Genomic DNA, 24,475 nt, shown 5'->3' on the forward strand with positions numbered 1-24,475 from the left:
CGTGGCAACAAGACCAAGCAACTCAACTATTCATGAAAACACAGGAACGGTGGTGCCAAAAAAGTGCTAAAGAGTCAAAATTTCAAATATTTGGCTGTAGCAAAGCGTTACAAGAATGTGTGTTTGCACGCAACAGTGAAGCATGCTGGAGTTTCATTGCAAGTTTGGCACTGCATGTCTGCAAAGCAGTTGAGAATTTGTCTCCTCAATGCTGAGACATGTATCATATAATACCACCAGGGAGGCATCTGATTGGCCCCAGCATGGCAATGGCCCCAAACAAACAGCCAAATTGATTAAGAACTATATTCAGCTTAAAGAAGAACAAGCAGTCATGAAAGTAATGGTATGGCCCCCACATAGCCCTGCTCTCGACATCATTAAGTCTGTCTGAAGAAAAAAGAAACAGAGGCTGCCTAAAGTGTACCTAGAATAATTGATGCTATTATGAAGGCAAAGGGATGCCACACCAAATATTTATTAGATTGTTCTTCTGTCCACTTTGCATTTTGTTTATATTTATGTCTATTTTTTAAAGCATTGTTACAGCATTTTTTCACACCTGCATAAAACCTTTGCACAGTTCCTATGTGTGTGTGTGTATATATATATACATGACATATAAACTGTTTTATATATAAAAGTTTTTGCCCTTCCCGATTTCTACTTTTTATGCTTATTTGTCACATTAAAATGTTAATTTCCATTCCAACTAATTGTAATATAAGACAAACATGAGTAAACACAAAATGCAGCTTTTAACTGATCATTTTGTTTATTGAAGGTAAAGAGTTAATCAAAACCTAAATCAAGGTCATGCCACAGTAGACTTTTGCTAGGCCACTTTTGCTTCAGGTCATTGTCCTGCTGCATAACCCAACTGTACGTGAGCTTTAGGTCACACAAACTGATGGCCAGACATTCTCCTTCAGGATAGAGAGTGGAATTAATGGTTCCGCTTTTGACTCATCGGTCCACAGAATATTATCACACAAGTCTTGGGGGTCATCAAGATGTTTTTGGTAAATGTGAGAAAAGCATTTTGTATTCTTTTTGACCAGCAGTGATTTTTGCTTTGCATCTCTCCCAAGGATGCTATTTGTGCACAGTCTCTTTCTTATTGTGTAATTGTGAACACTTTTAAGAACTGAAGGCACTACTCGCCTCAGTTAAGAAACTCTTGGCTCTGTATACCAGACTGATAGATGTCAATGACTCTGTTCTGCATCTGTTTTTGAATTTCACTGAATTACGGCATTATGTGCCGCTTTTTAAGACCTTTCTGTTTAAGTCATGTGTAGATTCAATAGGACTGGCAGTAATTAGGGGTGGGTGTGTCTAGTAAAATTGAACCCAATTATCAATTACATTTGGTTAATTTAGCAACTAAGTGGACAATTACCTTTTCATATAGGGCCAGGTAGGGTTGGATTGCTTTTGTTCATTCTATACATGAAGTCGCTGTTCTTTTGTTTTATACATGTGAATACTCAGGTTATCTTTGTCTTGGTATCTTTAAATTAGTTTGATGATTTGAAACATTTAAGGGTGACAAATATGCAAAAGTAGAAGAAATTGGGAATGGGGCTAATACCTGCACACACAGTGCTGTGAAAAAGTATGTGTGTAATAAATATATATTGTAACTGGTAGTATTGTTATTTGCCTTGTTAGTTCCTCACTAATGGTGTATGTTGAATGATGCACTCTGTTGTGTTAGTTTACATTTTTTTTCTACAATAATTGAAATTCTGAGCTCTGATATAAAAAGTATATCCACCAATATCATGTTTGTATGTCTAGGGTGTGAATAAGAGTCAGTGTACATTATCAATTGGGAGCACAATGTCTGCTGTAGAAAGACTGTATATTTTAACCCCTTAATGACCAATGACGTGCCTGGCACATCATGGTATTAAACAAGCTTAGGGCACAAAACACCCACCCTAGGATGAGCTGTGACTGCTCCAGAGAGATGGCAGCGCGTTCATTTAAAAAAATAACCAAGCTGCCAAAGCTTCCAAGAGAGTCTCTGCAGACCGTCTTGAGAACTGGTACTGTATTCAACCATACAAGTCAATGGAGCCCCCAGCTTCTAATCACAATGTGATTAGTAAAATATAAAAAAAAAAGTAAAGAAAGAAATGGTAACGTTCCAAGTTGACAAATGTGCGCTTCACAAATGTGGTGTTTTACCTCCCAAACGGCCTGACAAACCAATACATGGGGGTATCACTGTACTCGGGAGATGTTGCTGAACACATATTGGGGTGTTGTTTGACAGTGGTGTACACCAAGAGCTGTAAATCCATACATAAAGTGCAATTTTTGTGATAAACACAAAATAAGTTTGAAAAAGGGTGATAGAAGAATTGGTGCATGGAAAGGGTTAAAATACCAGCATTTGATATACCTTGGGGTGTCTAGTTTTCACAAATATATGGTTTGATCAGGTAAATTGCATTGGCCGACTTGAAAGATACACGAAATAGCACATGGGGCAGAATGACCAGATTTGGAAAAAAAAATGTGTTTTGAAATAGCAAAACGCTACTTGTACTTATTGCTCAATAACTCAAAAAAACATAAAAACATTGGGTTTTTCTAAACTCAGGACAAACCGTAGAATCTATTTAGCAGGTTTTTTCATTAGCTTTTTTTTGGATGAGTAAAAGTTTTTTCAAATAAGTGTTTTTTTATTTTTAAACATAGTTTATTATTTTTGTATAGGAAATTAGATGATATGATCAAAATATCGGTATCTGAAGAAAGCCATTCTTGAAAAAAACAATATATAACTTGTGTGGGTTCATTAAATGGGTGAGGAGAAAGTTACAGCTAAACACGAGCACCGCAAAAGTGTTAAAAAAACAAAACAAAACAAAAAAAGCCTTGGTCACAAAGGGTACAAAAAATAAAAGGTCCTTAAGGGGTTAATGGCATGGATTAGTTTCCAGCATCTCGTTTAATATTTCTAATGACCAATCGCCATAAAGGTTATGTCATTGCAATTTTTTATGTTTCCTAAAATGTGTTGTGTATTCTGCATCTGGTGTTATCAAATTAAAATGCTATCTGTATTATGATTTTTGCATATTGCATATTGCAGCTAGAGCTCTGCTTTATTTATGTTTCACTTTGTGGTTTCAGAATGCTACACTGATTTTCTGAGAGATGATTTTGATGTTAAAACATACACATCTCAGTCTATCCATCAAGCTGTCATCGCAGAGCAGCTGGCAAAGCTTGCCCAAGGTATCAGTCAGTTGGATAAAGAGCTTCACGTGCAGGTATGAGATCCTTTGCTGATTTTATAACTAACCTGTATTCAAACATTAAAGCTTAGTTTTTCATGGTCAATTGACATTTATTTGCTGAGGTTCAAGCAATATCAGGCTACCACCATCATCATTTATAGAAATAAGGCTGTATTCACTCAAACACTTTTCCTGCCCTGGCAGTCTTGTGGTTGGATAAAGCAATTAACCGTTATACTAGGACTTATTGAACAGTCCTGCCTGGACTCCAGGTCACCAAGATATCAGAAAATGTTGATCTTCCTCCATGCCCAGCAGTGCCCTTCAAGCAGTTAACTGAATCGATTCACTAAAAGGGAAAGTTGTCTGCAGAGTATGTAGGAGATTTGTGGTTTGAACTCCTTGACTACATTAGACACTGCAAATGTCCAACTGCAGTGGGCTTCTGCTGCAGAAGATCTTGGTGGCCCTGTATAAAGCATATTTAAACTGGTGAGATTCCTGCAAAGTCACCCAGTCCGTTCAGTTATGCATTACGTAGAACCAACCCTTCTTGTTAAGGTTTGCAAAGCTTTGGCTAAATTTGTAACCAAATATATCAAGATAATATTTTATTTCTTTCCTGTCTAATTCAATGTTTGTTTCATAATTAGTTAATAAATCGTGGCTTGTTAGAACAAAATCCCATTTTGCATTACATTTTTGTAGGGATGTTCGCCCTTCCTAATACATCTTTTGGTAAGATGACATTTTTTTTGGCTTTAGTATGTGAACTTTTTTTGTTGTTATTAAAGGTAGTTGCAAGACATGAAGATCTGTTGGCACAAGCAACAGGGATTGAGTCTTTAGAAGGTAAGTTGTTAAGGTTGTTTTACCTACTCGTCTCCAAGAAACACAAAGTCAAGTTAGCACTTATGACTTTCTTTGCATACCTGTCTAAGTTCTGCCTGATGATGATGCTGGCATTCTGGATCCTTTGGGAAACGTGAGAGTACTGACAGAACTGCTCAGATGTGGAAATGTGGTCTTAATCAACAAGGTGTCTGTGGTGATATAGCCTCGTGTTTACCTTATTTTTTTTTTCATTATACGTTGTGTAACGTTTTCTCATTTAGAACTGAAACAAATCTGTCAATATTTGTACTTGGTTGTGTTGTGAAATGTTTTGTTTTTTTCTTTGGACCCAGGACTTTACTTTTTTGTGTGTTTTTTGCTGTGCCCAGCTGGTGGTGCTGTGTAACACGTATCATGTATTACATTTATTATGGGATTGTGCAAGCCGAAAGTGCTTCTAAGAGCCAATTTTCCCAATTATATTCCCCTTAGAAATTCATTCAGATTGCCCTTAACTGTAATCGGCTCCTCTTCTCCATTTACCCTTCCAAGTCATGCAATCTCCATCTGATCAAATTAAACAGATGCCATGTACTTCTCGCAATGCTCCATAAGACAAAATTACATTTTCAGCACTGATTTGGTTTCGATACAAAAAAATAGGATCAGCTTCCCTATTGTGATCAGGCACATATTTACTAAACTATAAAATATTCTGTACATCCTTTCTCTCCTGTTTTGCATTTAAAAGGACACTTTGTCCATCAGACGCATATGATATGTTTTAATGCATATATTCATGATGTGAATTTTCCGTGATGGAGGTAAACAGAACCTAGTTAAATCCGTGCAGGAGTTATACACGTGATATACTCGTCTCCAGTCAGCTCCGCTTGGTCACCGAACACTATGTTCAGTTCTTTCCCTTTATATGAGGCAATTAGTAGTTAAGTAAGCATACAAATATCATTGGAGTAGATTTAAAGCTGAATTATTACTTTATACACTTTATATACTTATTTTATAAGTTAGAAGATTGAGCAGCAACAATGATACAAATTTCTCGCTACATAAACATTTAATGCATTTACAAACACAACGTACCCTAAATGTTGGTGTATTGATGCGTGCATTTTTAAATATATGTGCATACACCAGTGACTTTTTTCTAATCACAGCACACATCAGTATATACCAATACCTAATCATACTAATATAATTTTTTTTAAATTATGCAAATATTTTATTGTCCCCTCAGTAATAGTTCATTAAACTGAAAAAAAAATCTGGTTGTTAATATGAATGTCTAAAGAGCTTCACTAGAGAGGAATATCAATGGAGCTAACCCGAGTATAGATATTTAATCAAGATGAAATGATATGATATTCTTATATAAAACTTAACTTTCATTAAAAAATATAATAATACATTGTGTATTTAGTGTGCTGTGCCAAAAAAGGCAGTGTTTGCTAGTTTAACCTCTACTTATCTAGAACATGTTTTATAAAAATATATCTATATTTTTTACAGGAACTACATACACTATTTAGAATTACAGGATATACTATTTGTTTAGTCCTCTGCCACATAGTGGTTAAAATATATATATTCAGAGACCAGACTTAGTTTTTAATAATTTGTCTCTTTCCCTCTAGATTTTAAATTTGCTAGCAGGGCCCTCTCCACCTAATATACCGGTTTGTCTTAGTCTGTCGATTCTCATCGTGTCATACCCCTCAAATATATGTATTGTAGTAAGCGCTGCGTAAATTGTTGGCGCTATATAAATAAAAGATAATAATAATAATTTGTCACAAGAAATATCCTTATTTATTCTTGATTGTTTTTAGTAGTGTTTACCTTGTTTAGACATTAATACAGTCAAGCATTTTACTATCCAAAACTGAGTAGGTAATATAATTACTGATCATAAAAACTGGAGTACATCAGGCACATTAATAAAACATTTAGCAGTGGTATTTTTAGTAGAGTTTGCACAGCCTTCATAGGCAATACTCTTTCTGCGCACAACTTACATGCCATGTTTCAGATCACAGAATGATTACTGCAATAGGTGAATATGAATGCTGCCTTTTCTATGAAGACTTGATTTTTTTTTACTCTTCTGTGTCAATTGGTGACTTGTATATAAAGGTCTGATATAAAAAGGACAATGCTTTATATTGTAGGTGTTCTCCAGATGATGCAGACTAGAATTGGAGCCTTGCAAAGTGCACTTGATAGGTATGAATCATGTTACATATTGCATTCTCAGTCCATAGTTACAGCGTGCCACTATATATATATATATTTTTTTTTTTATTTATTTTTTTTATCAGAATACGAACAAAAATAGTTGACCCATATAACAAGATTATATCACGTACCGCACAGCTGGCTCGTCTACAGGTATGCTCTTTTATTTCTTTCGCTGTTAATTTTACATTTGTGGCTTCAAAAGCATTAAGTCATTTCTAGTAAATGGTATGAAAATCATTTAATATAATAGTTGTGCAGTCACTAGAATTAAAGTGCAAATTGCAACTCAGTGTAGTGTGGCCATATATTGCTTAATGGAAAACCATGACATTGCCACGAATATCCATAACAAGGAGATGGAAGAGATATACTGATGTATTCTCCCTTTTCATGAAAAAAAATAAATACATAAGATTTGTACATGTTCATTTATTTTAGAAGGCAACCTTTGTGCAATATATTGCCTGCAATAATGACATTTATTGTTCTGGGTCTGTTAAGTAAATGTCTTCTAAACACACATGTACACTTGACTGCTTTTCCTTATACGCTGTATATTCTTATTGATTTTCTTTTACTTCCCAAGGGACGATTAACTCTTGAGAGGTTTCCCTTTTAAGTGCTCTCTTCCTGTATAACATGGAGCTGCACAAGTTTCTTTTTTCCCTCAAATCAATACAGTATTTCATTGCCTTCAGAGCATAAAATAAGTGAATACATTGAAGCCTTCTATTGATGTGGTTTTTACTATGGTAAGCTCAGGGGACGTGGAAACTTCCAGTTTGCTCAGGGATGAGACTTGTGCTTGTCAAAATGACAATACAATTTGAGTAAATATCAAAAAATCAAAAGTAGAGAGAAAAAAACCCCAATGTTACATTATGGTGTTTGGCAGACATTGCCCTAAAAACTTGGGGATTTTGCATTTATTAGCTTACCTTGCATGCTTGAAGTTGTTAGGTTCATGCTTACTTATTAAGTAATGTAACAGGGTGATGCTTTTTTCCCTGCCATCCCAGGTGACACCACGGATAGCACTCCTCCTCTGTACCTGCGATAAGGCAGGACTCAAACAGTTCTACTTACCGAGAGCTCCCTTTCCCTGCCAGTCGCTGGTGACACATTTGTTCCTTCCCTTAAATAAAGCTATTGCATTCTATTTTGTTTCCTGTGCGGCCTTTGTTATTCATTGATGCTCTCTGAGAGAGGTGGGGCTTTTAAGTGTTTGAGTCCCTATCCCGGGTATGGAGCAGTCCTATCTATGGTGTCCAGGGATTGGCAGGGAAAGTAGAACTGACTGTTATTTTCTTCTTCTGATACACTGGACATGTTTCTGGAGAAAAGCATTCATTTTCAGAGAAGTTCTAAAAGTAAAATAATCTGTAGTGTGAGAGCATATCTGTAAACATGTACCATCAGGGACAAATCCCCCAAAATACACAGAGGGCTATGTACTCAATAACACTTCATTATATCCACTTTATATTATTTGATTGTAAATAATCATGTGTTACAGTCTGCTTGTGATTTGCTTCGGAGAATTATACGCATCTTGTATCTCAGCAAGAGGCTTCAAGGTCAGCTGCAAGGAGGGAGTAGAGAGATAACCAAAGCTGCTCAAAGTCTTAATGAGCTGGGTAAGTTCCTACTATATAATATGCATGTGTTTGCTACAACTGATCACATGATTTCATATTAACACAATGGGGAAGGAATTTCTCGTAAGTGAACTCGTTTTGTAGAAAGAGGTACTGTAAGGCAAAATACCTTATGTCCTTTTCCATATGCCCTCACAAGAAACAGCCAGAGGTGTAAAAATAACAGTTGAGGCGTTTTGATTCAGCTGTGCAGAACTCTGTAGGTTTACGCAGACATCTGCAATGAGTGTTAGCTAAGTCCTAAAATGTTCAGCCAGTACCAGAGCAGGAAATTAGATTTTCCTCCAACAGTTATCGGATCTGGGGGAAAATCTGGCTTGGAAGCATCATGGTCACTCGCAGGTGCATCAAGTCGACAATGGATAGGAATCTTTCCTTGGGGTGATCAAGCATAGCGTTTTTGCTTCTTTCTACTGATGTTGTCACAATGGTTCTCCACACCTTCTGTTGTAGAGTGCTACAGACATAAATGAAACATAACCCGTTATTGTGGATTTATTCCATTAAATCCCCGAATGGTTGATCATGCACTCTACTGGTAACACAAAGTGACAATTACAGAAACTGACATTTATGTGGCCAATGCTAAAATGGTTGTCCTTTTTGACATTTGCTCTTCTCTAGAATATTGACATAAAGATGCAGACTGTTAATTATACTGATAGATCAGGTAGCAAAGCTTGTGAATTACACAGTGAATGACATTTGCTATATTTGTGTAGCTTGAGCACTTCGAAGTAGAATAATGAACATTGTGCTATATACATGGGTTGGCACCTTGTATTATATATTTCGATTATAATCCATCTTTTCAATATATTCAAAGTAATTTGATTACAACCTCCAGCTACAGTACTGTGTTTGTAGAGGACATAATGTGGTCTGCATACTAATGCAAGTTTCTTATAAATTACTAAATGGAAAATATCAGTTACAGTTTCCTTACCTGGTTACCTGCTGACATTTCTAGTTTGGTTTTAATTAATCGTTAAACCAATTCATAAAAGTCAGGTGGAGAACACTGGTCAAATAGGTGCTTTGGGATTCAGTAAACACATAGAAATTGGGTATCTCAAATATGCAATCCTAGGCAGTATGACACCAAGCAAACATACCTGTACATCTGTAATACTTTCCTATTTTTGTATTTAGCAGACATAATAAATCAGATTTTCACACACATGTAGGTAATTTGGAGTTAAAAACCCTGACTTGCAGTACAAAGCAATAATAGCTTGTGCATGCAAACAAGAATAAGTGTACACCATTGGTGGATTTTATTGTCTTCTGTTGGTCCTTTCTTCTCTAATTACATGCATACCTCCAATATAACAACAGTTCTGGGAGTTATCATGCAGTCATCCTACATATGTGTATGATGTACACTTGCTTCAATCTTCCTTTAGCTCACCTGCCTTCGGACAAAACTTATACTCCAACTCCTAGATTGTAATCTTTTTTATCAGGGCCCTCCTTAACTTTCTCAAATAGTTATGTTATTTACTACTTGTCATGTCCTGTTTACCCATTATACAGTGCTGTGGCCAGTAGCGTACCTAGTGGGGGGCGGTCTGCCCCGGGTGCCGCTCATCAGGGGGGTGCCACGACGGCGGCAACCCTACAGAGATGGACAGTAATGTCCGCTGCTAAAGGAGCAGGCTCGTTTGGGGAGATCAAGGATCTCCCTCTAACCAGCTTAAAGACAATCAAGAGAGCGGGAGGTCTGTTAATGCACACCTCCAATCCTGCTCCAGTGCAATGCGTGCGGCAACTGATGCTGTCCATCGGGATTTTCTGTCATTTCCGAGCGCATAACACTGAAGCTGCGCCCACTGCCTTCCGCGCTCACTGCCTACTGGAGCCAAGACGAAAAACGAAGAGAAGGAGGAGTATGAGTATATGAATGAGTGAATGAGTGTGATAGCATGGATGTGTAAGTGTGTGGGGGAGTATAGCATGGCATAGGGAGGCTGTAATCTAACTTCTGTTATGCCCAGGTTCCAGCATGTACTGGCTGCCTGTGCATGATAGGCGTGTGATTGCTGTTAGCAATCACACTCCTATCATGCTAACTCAGCCAGTACATGCTGGAATCTGGGTATGCCTGGACATGATAGGATTGTCCAATTTTGGTGTGTTGCTTTCAATAAAAGGTTTTTTTTAAAGGTGTGTGTGTGTGGGGGGTCATTTTCAATTTCGACCAAGTGAATGCTGAATTTTCTGTTTCGGTCCGGAATTTTCATTTGGGTGCATCCCTACTATATATTAAGCTATACACTAAAGTGGTAGGCCTACACCACATCAATGTTTGACTTAGTATATAGTGATAGGGATTATGCTGCATTCTTGTCAATGCCTGTCTGAATGTATAGTGACAGGGATTACGCCGTACCACCGGCAATGTCTGCCTCAGTATATAGTGATAACAGTTATGCTGTACCACCGCCAGTGTCTACCTCAGTATATAGTTATAGGGATTATGCTGTAACCCCGTCAATATCTGCCTCAGTATATAATGATAACAGTTATGCTGTACCCCCGCCAATGTTTGCCTAACGATAGAAGCTAAGCAGTTTTAAAGTGTGTGTGGGGGGTGCCACATACAGGATCCGCCACAGGTGCCAAATACTCTAGGTACGCCTCTGGCTGTGGCATAGGATAGTGCTATATAAAACAATAAATAATAATTTAAAATAATGCAAACGTATAAGCATTATGAAGGTACTTGTTTGCAATTACATTTGTATGCATTACATTAGTATTTGTCTCTGTATTGGATGCTGGAAAAGCATTGTTTCCATTCCAAAGCACTTGGTTTGCATTATCGGTTGTGCTACTGTGGTATCATATTGCTACTTAATCTAAAGTGAATTGGGGTACATAATTCCTTAACAACCTTATGTTTCTATTTGTTAGGAGGGTTTTAACGCTTGTTGGCAGTGGCAGAATGGCATCGGATGAAGGCATTAGTGGGGAGTTGTAAGAGAGGCTAAGAGCAGGGACCGACATCAGGAGACCTTTGCACATGCATGTATGATGGACCTACTGTATAAGGGATTTTGAGGCGTTTCCAGGCTACAATTGTTTTATATGTGGACTTTTTGAGCATTAAGGGCCCTTCTTCCCGTGTCCTTAATACATAGATGTTTCTGTTTTATCCATATTTGGTGCTGACAGTGACTGTGGCTAAAAACAGATAAAAAAATATATATATGTATTTATTTTAGGAGTTTGGCAAGTGACTTTTATTGCAGTTGGAAAAACATCTAGCGTATAGTGTGTTCCACGAGTCTTGATTGTTTTATTGATTGACATTTTAATGGATCTTGTCTATATGATTTCACAGCTTTGGTTGTTTTGCGTTTGCACAGCAGTATTCCACTGAACCAATAAAATAAGATAGTTTTATAGCTTGACATGGCAGTCATGCGTCTTTGTGTCATGTGTGAGAACCAACAGCTATAAATAAATATTAATTACTGAATAACATTATACATTCTAATTGGTTTAAATGAGATCAGCAATACATTACGGGTCTTTTTAATGCTAAAGGATTCACTCTCGTGTTTAACAAGAATGCCAAAATAATTACATGATTGTAGATGGACTTTAGTTGACAGTACGGTAGCATTAATATGACAAGTTGCTGGTAGGAAATTTTCTTTGTCAAATGAGGGTTTATACACAGTTTATATGTGTATCGCGGGGGAAGACATCTTAACTTTCTTGCGGGATGCAGGTAGGAGCTCCCGCTGACGTAGATAGGCAGTCTCTCCTTTAGATAATGATATGTTTTCTGGCAAGTTGTCGTGACGGTATGGAACCTCATGAAGGTTTTAATGGGTTAACCTTTAACAACATAACATGCATTCACACAACTCTTTGTTGTCACCAACATCAAGTTGACTGTTTAGACAATGTAAAATACATTTAGGTTAAAGCTCTGTTGATGACAATTCCCCATTTATCACATCTTAAAGTATAATTTTGTATTCCTGTGTATAGCTGTATAAGGTAAAGTAGATGGGTCATGTGTTCAGAGGAAGGGTAGGTTGTAGATAGATTTACAGTATAATATATTTACAGAAAATTATAATAAACTGAAGAAAAAAATCAGAACAATTGACATTCCAGGAATCAGAATAATTTACTTTGGCAATAAATATAAATGTGATGTTTTTTTGTGTGGATGAAACTGAATGAGAATAAACAATTGGCTAAAAATAAATTTACTATTGCCTTGAACAAGTAAGGCAAAAAATTCTGCATGCATGTAGAAATGAAAAATAACTACTTTTCTTGTAGAAATGAAAATTAACTACTTTTCTCAGTATCCCTTGAGGTCACTTGAGCCGTTTATTACAGTCTAGAGAAATGACCTTAATAGCTTTTAGGAAATGTACATACAGGAGGAAATATCCATAATGTCCATAATGTGCGCACGTATACTTGCAGAATTACAAGGTAATTTTATATTGTAATTTTCTTTAATTTCTTTTTGTTTTGTCTGGCCTGAAAATATAGTTATAGCTTAAGGCAGAGGTACTGCTTATTTTTTAATTAAGTTTTAATATCGAGGCTATGGTTTCCTCCAGCATATCTTGTTTAAAATGTGAATAAAACTAATATTCATTGGTTTTTGCAGCTTTCATCAACTGGGGAATCTTATTATTTGTTATTTATAAATGTGTTTTTGCAACACAACCCAACAAACTGGAATAGTTTTGTGTTAGGAGAGAAACAAACACACAATCTATTTATTTAGGTATGAACTGCTACAATTCAGCTGGCACAGGCAGTGAACAATAGGATTCACCACTAACTAGAATTTATTTATTTTATATTATTTAAATCAGATCTGTGATTTTCCAAAATCCTTCATCATACTGTTCACTCTGCTTATTGTCTTTCTTTGGTGGGTAAGATAATATAAAAAACTCAAAAGATAAATAAATGGCTGTTCCTGCCACCTTTTGCCTTACCGTCTAGAGAGTAAAAATAGTGTTTTTTCAAACTAAATATCTCCAGAACAATTACACTGATTGGCAGACAAAAGCACAAATTGTATGTAGTTTCAATAAATGAATTTAATTATGATAAGAGCTATGTTGCTAGCAATTTCACTATAAGGTATGATTAAGGAAAGTGTTCATCAACAAGTGTGCACCTTGTATGCTACTTATATTTTTTCCAGTTCATTGCTACTTCATTTTGCCTAGATAACCTGTAATTCCTAAATACAGTGAAGGTTTTTTCCTATTAAATATTATTTCATACCAGGGCTCAATTATAGTTGTTAGTTCATATAATTGTACCAGAGATTTAATCATACAAAAATCATTTACTCAACCAAGAACAGACAGCAGCTTCATAGCCTGCCATGCGGTGTGTACCTGCTTGAGAGCAGTTTTATCTCTCTTGTGCCATTATAGGGGAAAATCTCTATTAACATATCAGCCTGATCCAACCCAAAAGGGCAGCCCAGAACCGAAATGTAAGGCTTAGTGAGGTAACCAACAGCCACAGACATACATTTCGGCCTTCATTGGCCTCGTCAGAGGGGTAAAGTTGGTATCCCTCTATGTACCGTATTGGCTCGTATATAGGCCGCACCCTAAAAGTTGCTTTTTTAAAGAAAAAACGTTTTAATAAAAAAAACAGTGGAATAGATATGCTGCCACTCTGCCCACCCCAGATTTTCTGCCCCCCCCAGATATGCTGCCACTCTGTCCCCCCCGAGATATGCTGCAACTCTGTCCCCAGGATGTGCCCCCCGAGATATGCTGCCACTCTGTCCCCCCCCCTGAGATATGCTGCCACTCTGCCCCCAAGATGTGCCCCCCCCTAGACTTACCAGTGCAGACTCCCCGAGGTCTTGCAGGGTCGGCGGGGGACATCTATGCAGTACGTGTATTCAACTTCTGGTGCCGACACTTCCGCCGTTCCGCCGTGGGAAGTGTCGGCAAGGGAGATTGTTAACGTACGTCGCGCAGACGTTCACCGGCTGCGGCGATGTGAGTGTAAACAACCTCCGCTGCCGGCACATCTGCATGATGTGCTTTAACAATCTCCCTTGCCGGGGCTCCCCCCGTGGGAAGTGCCGGCAGGGGAGGATGTCTGAGCGTATCGGAGAGTAGGATGCATGTACCCTGCACCGCTGCGGGGGATCTGTATCCTAACCCCGCTGCCTGCCCGGCGCCCGGAACTGCATGTCCCGGGCGTTGGGCGATACGAATTGCGCATTCCTGCGCTAGATCAATGATCACCTTCTAAACTTAAATGGTGTCGCTGGAATGCCTCGATCAGGAGGCATCCAGCGACACCAAACACTTACCTCTGGATGGACTGTGAGGATGGACGGAGAGCGGTCACAGCCGCCGCTGCCGGTGATCTTCACCATCAGCAAGATGGGGGCGGCCCGGGAAAAAAAATAATAAAGATAAAAAAGTTTGCATCAACCATGCAAGTCAATGGAGCCCAGCTTTCTAATCACAGTGTGATTAGTAAAAATAAATAAAAAAATAAAATAAAATTAATAATAATTAGAACAAAATAGTAAAAAAAAACAGTAAAATGTAAAAATAATTTCCCACCTTCAAGTTGAAAATAAAAAATATATTTTTGTGAGCAAGTCCTAAAATTAGCACATTAGCTTAAAACAATTCTCGCATGGAAAGAGTTAAAATACTGGCATATTAAATGCCCATGGGGTGTCTACTTTAAAAAAATGTATGATTTGATGGGGTAAATTGAATTGGCCGGGTTCAACAATGTCCCAATTAACACGGGGGGAAGGATGGCCACACATCTAATTTCCAATTAGAAAAATGCACACGTACCAAATGTGGCCTTTTAGTTCCCCCCAAAAATGACAAACCCATGCATGTGCGATATCACTGTACTCAGGAGATGTTGCTGAACACATATTGGGGTGTCGTGTGACAGCGGCATATACCAGGAGCTGTAAATTCATACATAACATAGGTGTGTGGGGGAAAAATACACACAAAAGAATACTACTGCAAACTTTGAAAAAATTCTGGTGGTAAAATGTGTGCATGCAAAGAGTTAAAATACCCTGGGGTGTCTAGTTTTCAAAAATATATGGTTTTGTTGGGCACACTGAAATGGCCCGGCTCAAAGATGTACCAAATAGGGCATGGGTAGTGGATCCCCAAATGCCAAAGTTCAACATTGAAAAATGCGCATGCCCCAAATGTGGCCCTTTTTCCCCCAAACAGCCAGGCAAAATCATTCATGTGAGGTATCGCTGTACTCAGGAGATGTTGCTAAACACATATTGGGGTGTTTTGTGATAGTGACATATACGAGAACCTTTTAATTCATACCTGAAGTAAAATGTGTCTGACAAAACAAATGCAAAAAAATGACTACCACAAAGTTTGACAAAGGCTGGTGGTAGAATTAGTGCTTGGAAAGGGTTAAAATACTAGCATTTGGAATACCCTGGGCTGTCTAGTTTTAAAAAATATATGACTTGATGGGGTAAATTGCATTGGCTGGCTTCAAAGATACCCGAAATGGCACATGGGGGGGAAGAATTACCAGATTTGGAAAAAATGGCTTTGAAATAGCAAAACGCTACCTGTACTTATTGCCCCATAATGTGTAGAAAAAAGCATAAAAACATTGAGTATTTCTAAACTCAGGACAAATAGTAGAATCTATTTAGCAGGTTTTTTCATTACCTTTTATAGATGAGTAAAAGATTTTTCAACTAAAAGTTAGAAAGTCATTTTTTTCTAAATTTTTCACCATATTTTATACTTTTTTTAATCGTAAATAATACGATACAATCAAAACAATGTCATCTAAAGAAAGCCCTTCTTGTCATGAAAAAAACAATATCTAATGTGTGTGGGTTCAGTAAACGGGAAAGAAGAAAATTACAGCTAAACACGAGCAGCGCAGAAATGTTAAAACAGCCATTGTCACAAAGGGTACAAAAAGTAAAATCAGCCTTTGTCACGAAGGGGTTTAAGACTTAAAGTGGGGGGGGAGTGCGGCCTATATTTGGGCAAATACGGTACTAGAGATTGTCCTGCTTTTGGTTGCACAGCAGGAGATGTCAAGAGATTCTTCATCTTTTTTGGCTCAAGTGACTACAGAAGCAAAGATTCAATTCAAATAGGAAACTGAATGCACATAAACAAGACAACAATATCGGTATATGGCACGTTAAGATTAGGATTTCAACTAAATGTGGTGTTCATGGCCCCACCAACTGAGTTTATGAATGAAAATATTGTTTAGTGAAATAGTTTAAATTTTATATATGGTGAGGGAATTATACATATTTTTTTAGATCTATCAAATGCTGTAGGTGGAAAATGACTATAGGTATGAAAATGTTGTGTAGTCAGATGGTTTCAGGCTGTGCTGTTCTTTTGTTACTGTTGAGAAGTAGAGCCCCATGTTACATTAAGAGAATTTCCATGGAAAAAGGAGTTCAAAATATGTGCACACACAATTAAGTCTCTTCACAGCAAGCTTGATGTCTCCATTAGAATATACAATGTATTTAAACTCTCTTCATGAAATGTAATTCTTTGATGTTCAATTTTAAACTGTGGTTTACGATATACACGTTTTTAATTAAACTAAACCTCAACTTTTACATGTCGCCTTGTTGTTAACTGGCGCAGAGACCATATATATACAAACCTGACTGATATTTTGGGAGAAAGTTGGCATTGAAAAGTGTGTGTGTGTATATATACGTGTTATATATATATATATATATATATATATATATATAGATATATATATATATAGATATATATATATATATATAGATATATATATATATAGATAAATTTATTTTTTCTTACGGTTTGAATAAAACATGGCAGCTTGCTGTTTCATAATGGTCTACCTCCTGTTTTCAAACAGTATCTTATTGTTGCTTTCTGAATGAAGTAGTCACCCTCCTTCTATTAAGAAGTCAGAATAAGGGGCTGAACAGGAAGGGCAAGTCTATGGGGAAAACAGTGACTTCTAATCATAATGTAGTGATATGCTGGTGGGATTTCCATAATACCGTAAATCAGGTACAGCTGCACGCACCAACATAGCTGAGAAATCATTTGAATTACTGCATGGCAAAAAAGTATGTGGGATTTGTTTTAATCAAACACCTGCATAAATAAATTAAACATAATTAAATCTGTTTTAATGGCCCCCGCTTTTACTGAAAATGTAGCTGCAGCTTGAGTAAGGGTACAGGAGAGCCTGATGTTTTTTTTTGTTTTTTTTAATTCAGTTTAAAGAGTTGTGACAGGCCTGCAACAGACCGTGACGGATCAATGTTTGGAGGGAGAAGTAACCGCAAATTGTCATGCCTCCTTACTAAATAATTAAAATGTAGAGGCATTCCTATAGCTGTTATGGGGCAGGGTTAACTTTGTTGAATGGGATTCTTTCCTAGCTGGTGTGAATTGTTGGTGTGGAGGGTTCTGGGATAATCATCCTCCCACCAGCCTTTGCATTAGTAGCTTCTTGTGGAGGTGTTGTAATTATTGCCTTGATAATTTTAATTATACGCCTGCTATTCCATTACCATTAAGGGTGTTTTTCCTACGCAAGGCTTTTTACAAACCGATATGAAATATGGGAGGTAAATTCACTGTAGCAAATCACAAGCGGTATTTAACCCCTTGAATACGCACCTGTATAGCATTTGCTGTGCACATGTACTTTCCCTTTTTCCAAGCAACACTTAACAAAGGAACTTGATTTTATAGTATTATTATTTATGTTTAGATGTATCTTAATGCATTGCACTTCATATTTTACATATTGTTAAATTACTTACTGTATGTTGTGGTAACTAGATTCCATTTAAAGAGAATTAATAAATTACCAGATTATTTCCCAGTGGAAGACTGGAACAATGATGTTTGGCTTTAGTTGGACATAGCGGACAATCATAATACAAAAAAATAATAATAAATAAAAATACAAAAAAAATCCCCCAATATATGTAATTTTCTCCCATTATTTCTTAGTATTTATTTATTAGTAAAAGTAGTCAAAACAAACATTTATGGGGGTTGTAGTTCACAAACTTTTTGTTTCACTTTCCTTCTTACTGGCTACTTCTACTGAAAGCAGGATATGTACTCAAGTATACTTCCCTTGCATTTGAAATCAATAATAAAACTGATGGCTGAACTGGGGGGGGCGCATCGGTTCGGTTTGGTTCGGGCAAATATTCGTGTACATTCTTCGTGTTCGTTTTTTTCTTTGTTTTTTGTAGAGGGGGCCAATACGGGGTTAACACGGTACGGACTACGCAGCAGCTTTGGCGCCAGGATTTTAAATGTCTGTACAAGCAACTCAAGGGGCCTCCTCTGCCATCAACCAATGAAGTACACCTGCATATCATTGGGTGATGGCAGACGAGCCCCTTGCTGGTGACCAATAGAGTTGGTCCAATAGTTGCTTGTACAGACTTTTAAAATCCTGGTCCAGCGACTTGGCCTGCGGAGACCACTGGTCTCCCTGCTCCAACATTTAAAGGTCCGTACAAGCGACTTTATTGGTCGTTCGTACAGACTTTTAACTGTTGGAGCAGGGAGAGCAGTGGTCTCTGCCAGCCAAGTTGCACCAAGTTAACCCTGACGGCGAACCTACGGATTTCATGCCCTGTTATCTACTCAGCGTCGCAGGGGTTAACGGGAGTGGAAATCCGTAGTTCTCCGTCAGGAGTTAAAAAGGCTGTGTGAATGAGCCTATTGGTCTCCTGCAGGGTTCTCCTCTGGCATCAACCAATTGGTTGATGCCAGATGAGCCCCTGCTGGAGACCAATGGGGTCGCTCGTACAGACTTTTAAATACCTGGTCCAGCAACTTGGCCGGCAGAGACCACTGGTCTCCCTGCTCCAACAGTTAAAAGTATGTACGAACGCCCAATAAAGTCACTTGTACAGACCTTTAACTGTTGGAGCCGGCCAAGTTAACCCCTGACAGCGAACCTACGGATTTCCGCTCCTGTTATATATGCAGCATCGCATGGGTTAACGGGCGCAGGGGTTAAGGTTCACAGTCAGGAGTTAAAAAGGCAGTGTGCGTGAGCCTATTGGTTGTCTGCAGGGTCCTCCTCTGGCATCAACAAATTGGTTGATGTCAGAGGAGGACCCTGCAGGCGACCAATAGAGTGGTTTGCACGGCCTCTTAACCCCTGACGGCGATCCTACGGATTTCCGCTTCCGTCAACCCCTTCGATGCTGCGTAGATAAGGTAGGCTAGATGGGTAAGGGACCAGGGAGATTAGAAGACGAACACGAAGATTTGTTGTGTTGTGTGTCTTCGTCTACGTTTTGCTGCCTCCATGTTCGTATGTTCGGTATTCCAGCTGAACAATGAAAACGCACCCTTCGTGTATAAGGTATATCTGGGGCAGAGTGGCATATCTGGGGGTATAATGCATATATGGAGGCGGAGTGACATACAGGGAGGTATAAGGGATATCTAGGGGGCGGAGTGGCATATCAGAGGGCTCAGTGCTATATAGGGGGACATAAGGCATATCAAGGGGGGCAGAGTGGCATATCAGGGTGACATAAGGCATAGCTGGGGGGGCAGAGTGACATATAGGGGGTATAAGGCACATCAGGGGGGCACAGTTGCATATAGGGGGGTATAAGGCATATAAGGGGGCAGAGTGCCATATAGAGGGTATAAGGCATATCTGGGGGCAAAGTGGCAAGCCGGGGGGCAGGTTGGCAAATAAAAGGAAATAAGAAATGCCTTTTTCTCAATCCTAGTTCTTATTAAATAGAAAAAAATAGTGAATAGTGAATTAATATTTACTAGTAAAACTTTTTTGGTATTTAAACCTCTTAAGAAAAAATGTTTTTGGGTTCTTGTAAAATATAGCTTTTATTATTATGTCAGTGTAATAAGAAGGCAATTAGAGAAATGCCATTGTGATAGAGATAAAAGTTTGTGTGTACAATGGCACGTTAATGTAAATTTTAAGTTTTTTATTCTGATGTTTGTTTTAACACCTAGTTTGTTCATTAAATTATTTTAAATAAACAAATAATTTGCATATCGGCCAACTAACCGATCATGAAAATAATCGCTAGTTGCAGCCCTAATTTGAATGCAGTAAAATGCATTGGTGTACATGCCAGCTGCATTGAAAAACAATAGACAATTTTGGTGATTAGGCTGTCAAATTAAAAGAGTATTTTTGATACTCGCAGAATTTGAAACCTGAAGTTGTCCCATATGCCCAACCAACAAATAAAAATTGTAAATGTATTTTCCCATGAAAGTAATCGTTTATTCAAACATTACCATTGATATGTATATAAACTACCATTCAAACGTTTAGGGTCACTTTTTCATCAAAAACTAGGAAATTGGTAGCTGTGCTAACATAATTGCAAAAGAGTTTTCTAATTATCAATAAGCCTTCTTTTAAACTTAAACTTGAATTATCTAATACGTGTCATTGGAACACAGGAGTGATGGTTGCTGATAAAGTGCCTCTGTGTATATCGAATCATATATTCAATTAAAAACCACACATTTACTGCTACAATAATAATTTACAACATTAAAAATGTCTACATTGTATTTCTGATACGTCTGTTGATTTTTTAATGTGTAAAATTAGATTTTCTTTCAAAAACAAGGTAACTGGCATGTGTGTATATGTGTGTATATATGTGTATATATATGTATATGTATGTATATATATGTATATATATGTATGTGTGTATATATATGTATATATATATACTATATACTCGCACTACTGTGCAAGTGTTTTAGGCAGGTGTGAAAAATGCTGTTAAGTAGGAATGCATTTTAAAAAAGACATGTTAATATTGTTTATCATTTAACAAAATGCTAAGTGAGTGAACAGAGGAAAAATCTAAATCAAATCAAAACTTGGTGTGACCACCCTTTGCCTTCCAAGCAGCATTAATTCTTCTACGTACACTCAGTGCCGTCTTACTGCATGGGCAGTTACCCTGGGGCCCTGCGTTCTCGGAGCCCCATGGTGAATCACATTGCTACCAGAAATTAGTGCATAGAAGCTGAGTTCTGAAGTAACAAAGGCGAAAGGTAAGAGGTAGCGAGAAAGGGGTACAAGATGGGAAGAAAGGGTGCTGGGTAGCACTAATTCGTGTGTTAGGGCAGTATATGTTTTTATGTATATTTTGTAAAAAGGCATGTAAGTTAGGTCAGTGTATATGTGTGTAAGACTGCATGTGTGTTTGTGTGAGGGGGGCAGGACAGGCATGTGTAAGAGCAATATATGTGTGTTTGTAGGCGGGTGTGTGTAAGGGCAGTGTAAATGTAGCAGAAGGCCGTTTGTTCATCGAAGAGCTGGAGACTGGTACAAGAATAAGTGTTTGTGGGCAACAGTAGAGATGGTAGAGATTTCTTGCAAGTTTGGGACTGGTCTCCTCAATGCTAAGAAGGGCAGGGAAATATTTATCCATCTTGAAATACCATCAGGGACACATCATGCTGCAGAACACATTTGGAGCCAATCAGATAACGAGCCCAAATATACAGCCAAAATCATTAAGAAGTTTCTTCAGTGTAAAAAAATAAATAAAAGAAGTCCTGGAAGTAATGGTATGGCCCCCACTGAGCCCTGATCTCAACATCATTGAGTCTGTCTGGAATTACATGGAGAGAGAGGCAACTTGGGGCTGCCTGAACCCACAGAACAACTGTAGTTAGTTCTCCAAGATGTTTAGAACAACCTTCCTGCTGAGTTGCTTAAAAACTGTGCAAGTGTACCTAGAAGAATTGATGCCGTTTTCAGGGCAAAGGGTGGTCCCATCAAATACTTGTTTGATTTAGATTTGTCTTCTGTTCACAAATTAATGTATCTACCTTTGAGCATTCTTACTTTACAGCAGTTTTTCACCACACCTTTAGCACAGTTCTGTGTATTTGGGCATTTTCTATAAATTGACTATATATTTACCAATTTTGTAGGTTTCTGGTTATAAATCTTTTTTTTATAAATTTTTTTTCATGCTCTAATCCTCTGGTTGTTGGGAGATCATAAGATGTCACATTGTTAAAGTCAGAATATTGTTAAGGGAAGTGGTTGCCTCAGTTAGCACATGCTTATCCCCAGATGGAGGTTTAGTTGTTGCTTGTTCTTGGCTGTGCAATTGCTTGGCACAACTGTACCTTTAGAAATTTCTGGCTTGCTCAGTTCTAATTAGCATCAAGATGAATAATTAACACATGCCTACAAAGAAAACCAGTAGGTAATAAGTGTGTTTGACACATTAATAACTATATATATATATATATATATATATATATATATATCTATATATATATTGGGAGTACAATTGCAATAATGGAAACATGATTCCAAAATTAACGTTAATATATTTAAGGGACGTTTTCCCCCTAGGCCACACTATGCCCCGTGTTGTTTTTTGTGAAGGAATGCCAACATGACCTCGTGATGTAATCCAGTTGATTCTGTAGTATGTGGATACCCGTTTAAGATAACTTATACATTTTTGAGGTATGTGCCAGGTAGGGAAAATTTGGAACAAATAAAGATTGATGTTGATTAGTAGCAGCATACCTTAATGTCATATCTCCATATTGAATAGGTTTGCCTAATAAGTTATTTAGCAAGGACTAGTTTGGATACTAAGAGGAGAACATCATGAGACCATGGGAAAAGACGTCCCATAATAACCAAAAACAGGCAGAAAAACTGAAAATTGTGGCAAATAACCTGATCCATTACTTACACCACTTTTTTAATAAAAAAATAATTGACATTTTTACATTTGACTGAGCCACGGGAACAACACATTGAAGTTGGCTTGAAAACGTTCATCTACCCCTGTAGCAAGTTATATCTAGCTTTCACTAGGCATTGTCGGTACAAGACAGCTGAAAGTTGTGCTTGTTGAATTGTATAATATCTACTTGATAAGTACAATGCATTTAGCAATATAATGTAATGACAAACAAAATTTAAGCTTCATAAAATCCACTGAGGTTTGTTTCATTCCTTGAATTAAAAATGAAATCAAATAATATAGTTGTTTATCATAGTTGATATGCAAAGTCTAGGGCAGGGGCGTCCAAGTTTTTTCTGCAGTGGGCCACTTTATCAGAATTGTATACGTGCGCAGGCCGCACTCATTTTTCACTGTGAGAAAATATGGCCTTTAATAAAAAGATTAAAATAAATTAAATGACACAAAACCTTTACTTTTCCTCTCACTGATTTCTGGGCCTAGAAAGTTTTGTGACTACAAATGCAGGATTCTGTATAAGTAAAAATAAAATAGTTCTATTTATTTTAGCGATGCACTAAAATGAAAATTCTGGACCAAAACCGAAAATTCAGGGTTCACTTAGCCGAAACTGAAAATGACCCCCCACACACTTTTAATAAAAGTAAGTTACACACCAAAATTGTACAAAAAAATTATATATTATGATTGTTAACAGCAATATCAGGCATACCTAGATTCCAGCATGTACTGGTTGGCTGGGCATTGTACCGGTATTTTTTGTCCAATTTTAGTGTGTAACCATGCTTTTATTAAAGGTAACACACCACAATTGGACAAAAAAAATCAACAATATGACTTGGCATGATAGGAGTGTGATTGCTAACAGCAAACACATTCTTTTTATACCCAGGCAGCCAGTAAATGCTGGAACCTAGGCATGATGGGACTGTGATTGCTGTTAGCAGATTGCTGTTAGCAATCACACTCCTATCATCCCAAGTCAGCCAGTACATGCTGGTACAGGGTGGCTGTAAGTGCAGACCCCATACTGCTGGCAGCATCAATACACAAGGGGGACAGCTAGCCAGGTTTCAGCATGTACTGGCTGACTTGGCATGATAGGAGTTTGATTGCTAACAGCAAACACACTCTTTTTATACCCAGCCAACCAGTAAATGCTGGAACCTAGGCATGATGGGACTGTGATTGCTGTTAGCTGTTAGTAATCACACTCCTATCATCCCAAGTCAGCCAGTACATGCTGGTACAGGGTGGCTGTAAGTGCAGACCCCATACTGCTGGCAGCATCAATACACAAGGGGGTAGCTAGCCAGGTTTCAGCATATACTGGCTGACTTGGCATGATAGGAGTGGGATTGTTAACAGCAATCACAGTCCCATCATGCCTAGGTTCCAGCATTTACACATCCATGCTATCACACACACATTCATTCACAGATTCATTCCCTCAATCAGGCATACTCATTCAAACACACTCCCCCACCCCCTTACCTGCACTACAGCTCTCTCAAAGCCGATCACAGACTTCAGCAGGGGGCGCGGCCTCCCTCGTTTTCCCCACAGAGGAGGCAGGACTGGAGTAGAGAATAGACCCTCCCACAAGTAAGCAGCAGGGCTCTTGTGATCCTGGCTGCCAATCTCACGCGGGCCGCACCTCGAGGTCCCGCGGGCCG

General features: G+C 38.0%; 1 protein-coding gene across 1 annotated transcript in view; it reads left to right on the forward strand.

Annotated features, from left to right (window-relative positions):
- LOC149302886 (conserved oligomeric Golgi complex subunit 5-like) overlaps nt 1-24,475 on the forward strand; it is a 141,973-nt gene that overhangs the window by 3,934 nt on the left and 113,564 nt on the right. Inside the window, exons 2-6 of the mRNA XM_089482091.1 lie at nt 3,151-3,290; nt 4,052-4,109; nt 6,281-6,335; nt 6,431-6,500; nt 7,867-7,987. Of these exons, the coding sequence (XP_089338217.1) occupies nt 3,151-3,290; nt 4,052-4,109; nt 6,281-6,335; nt 6,431-6,500; nt 7,867-7,987 (444 nt within the window). The remainder of the gene's footprint in view (nt 1-3,150; nt 3,291-4,051; nt 4,110-6,280; nt 6,336-6,430; nt 6,501-7,866; nt 7,988-24,475) is intronic.

Source organism: Sceloporus occidentalis, unplaced genomic scaffold (genome assembly GCF_023333645.1).
Source record: "Sceloporus occidentalis isolate IW3139 unplaced genomic scaffold, rSceOcc1.0.p SCAF_17, whole genome shotgun sequence".
In the NCBI taxonomy this organism is placed as follows: Eukaryota; Metazoa; Chordata; class Lepidosauria; order Squamata; family Phrynosomatidae; genus Sceloporus; species Sceloporus occidentalis.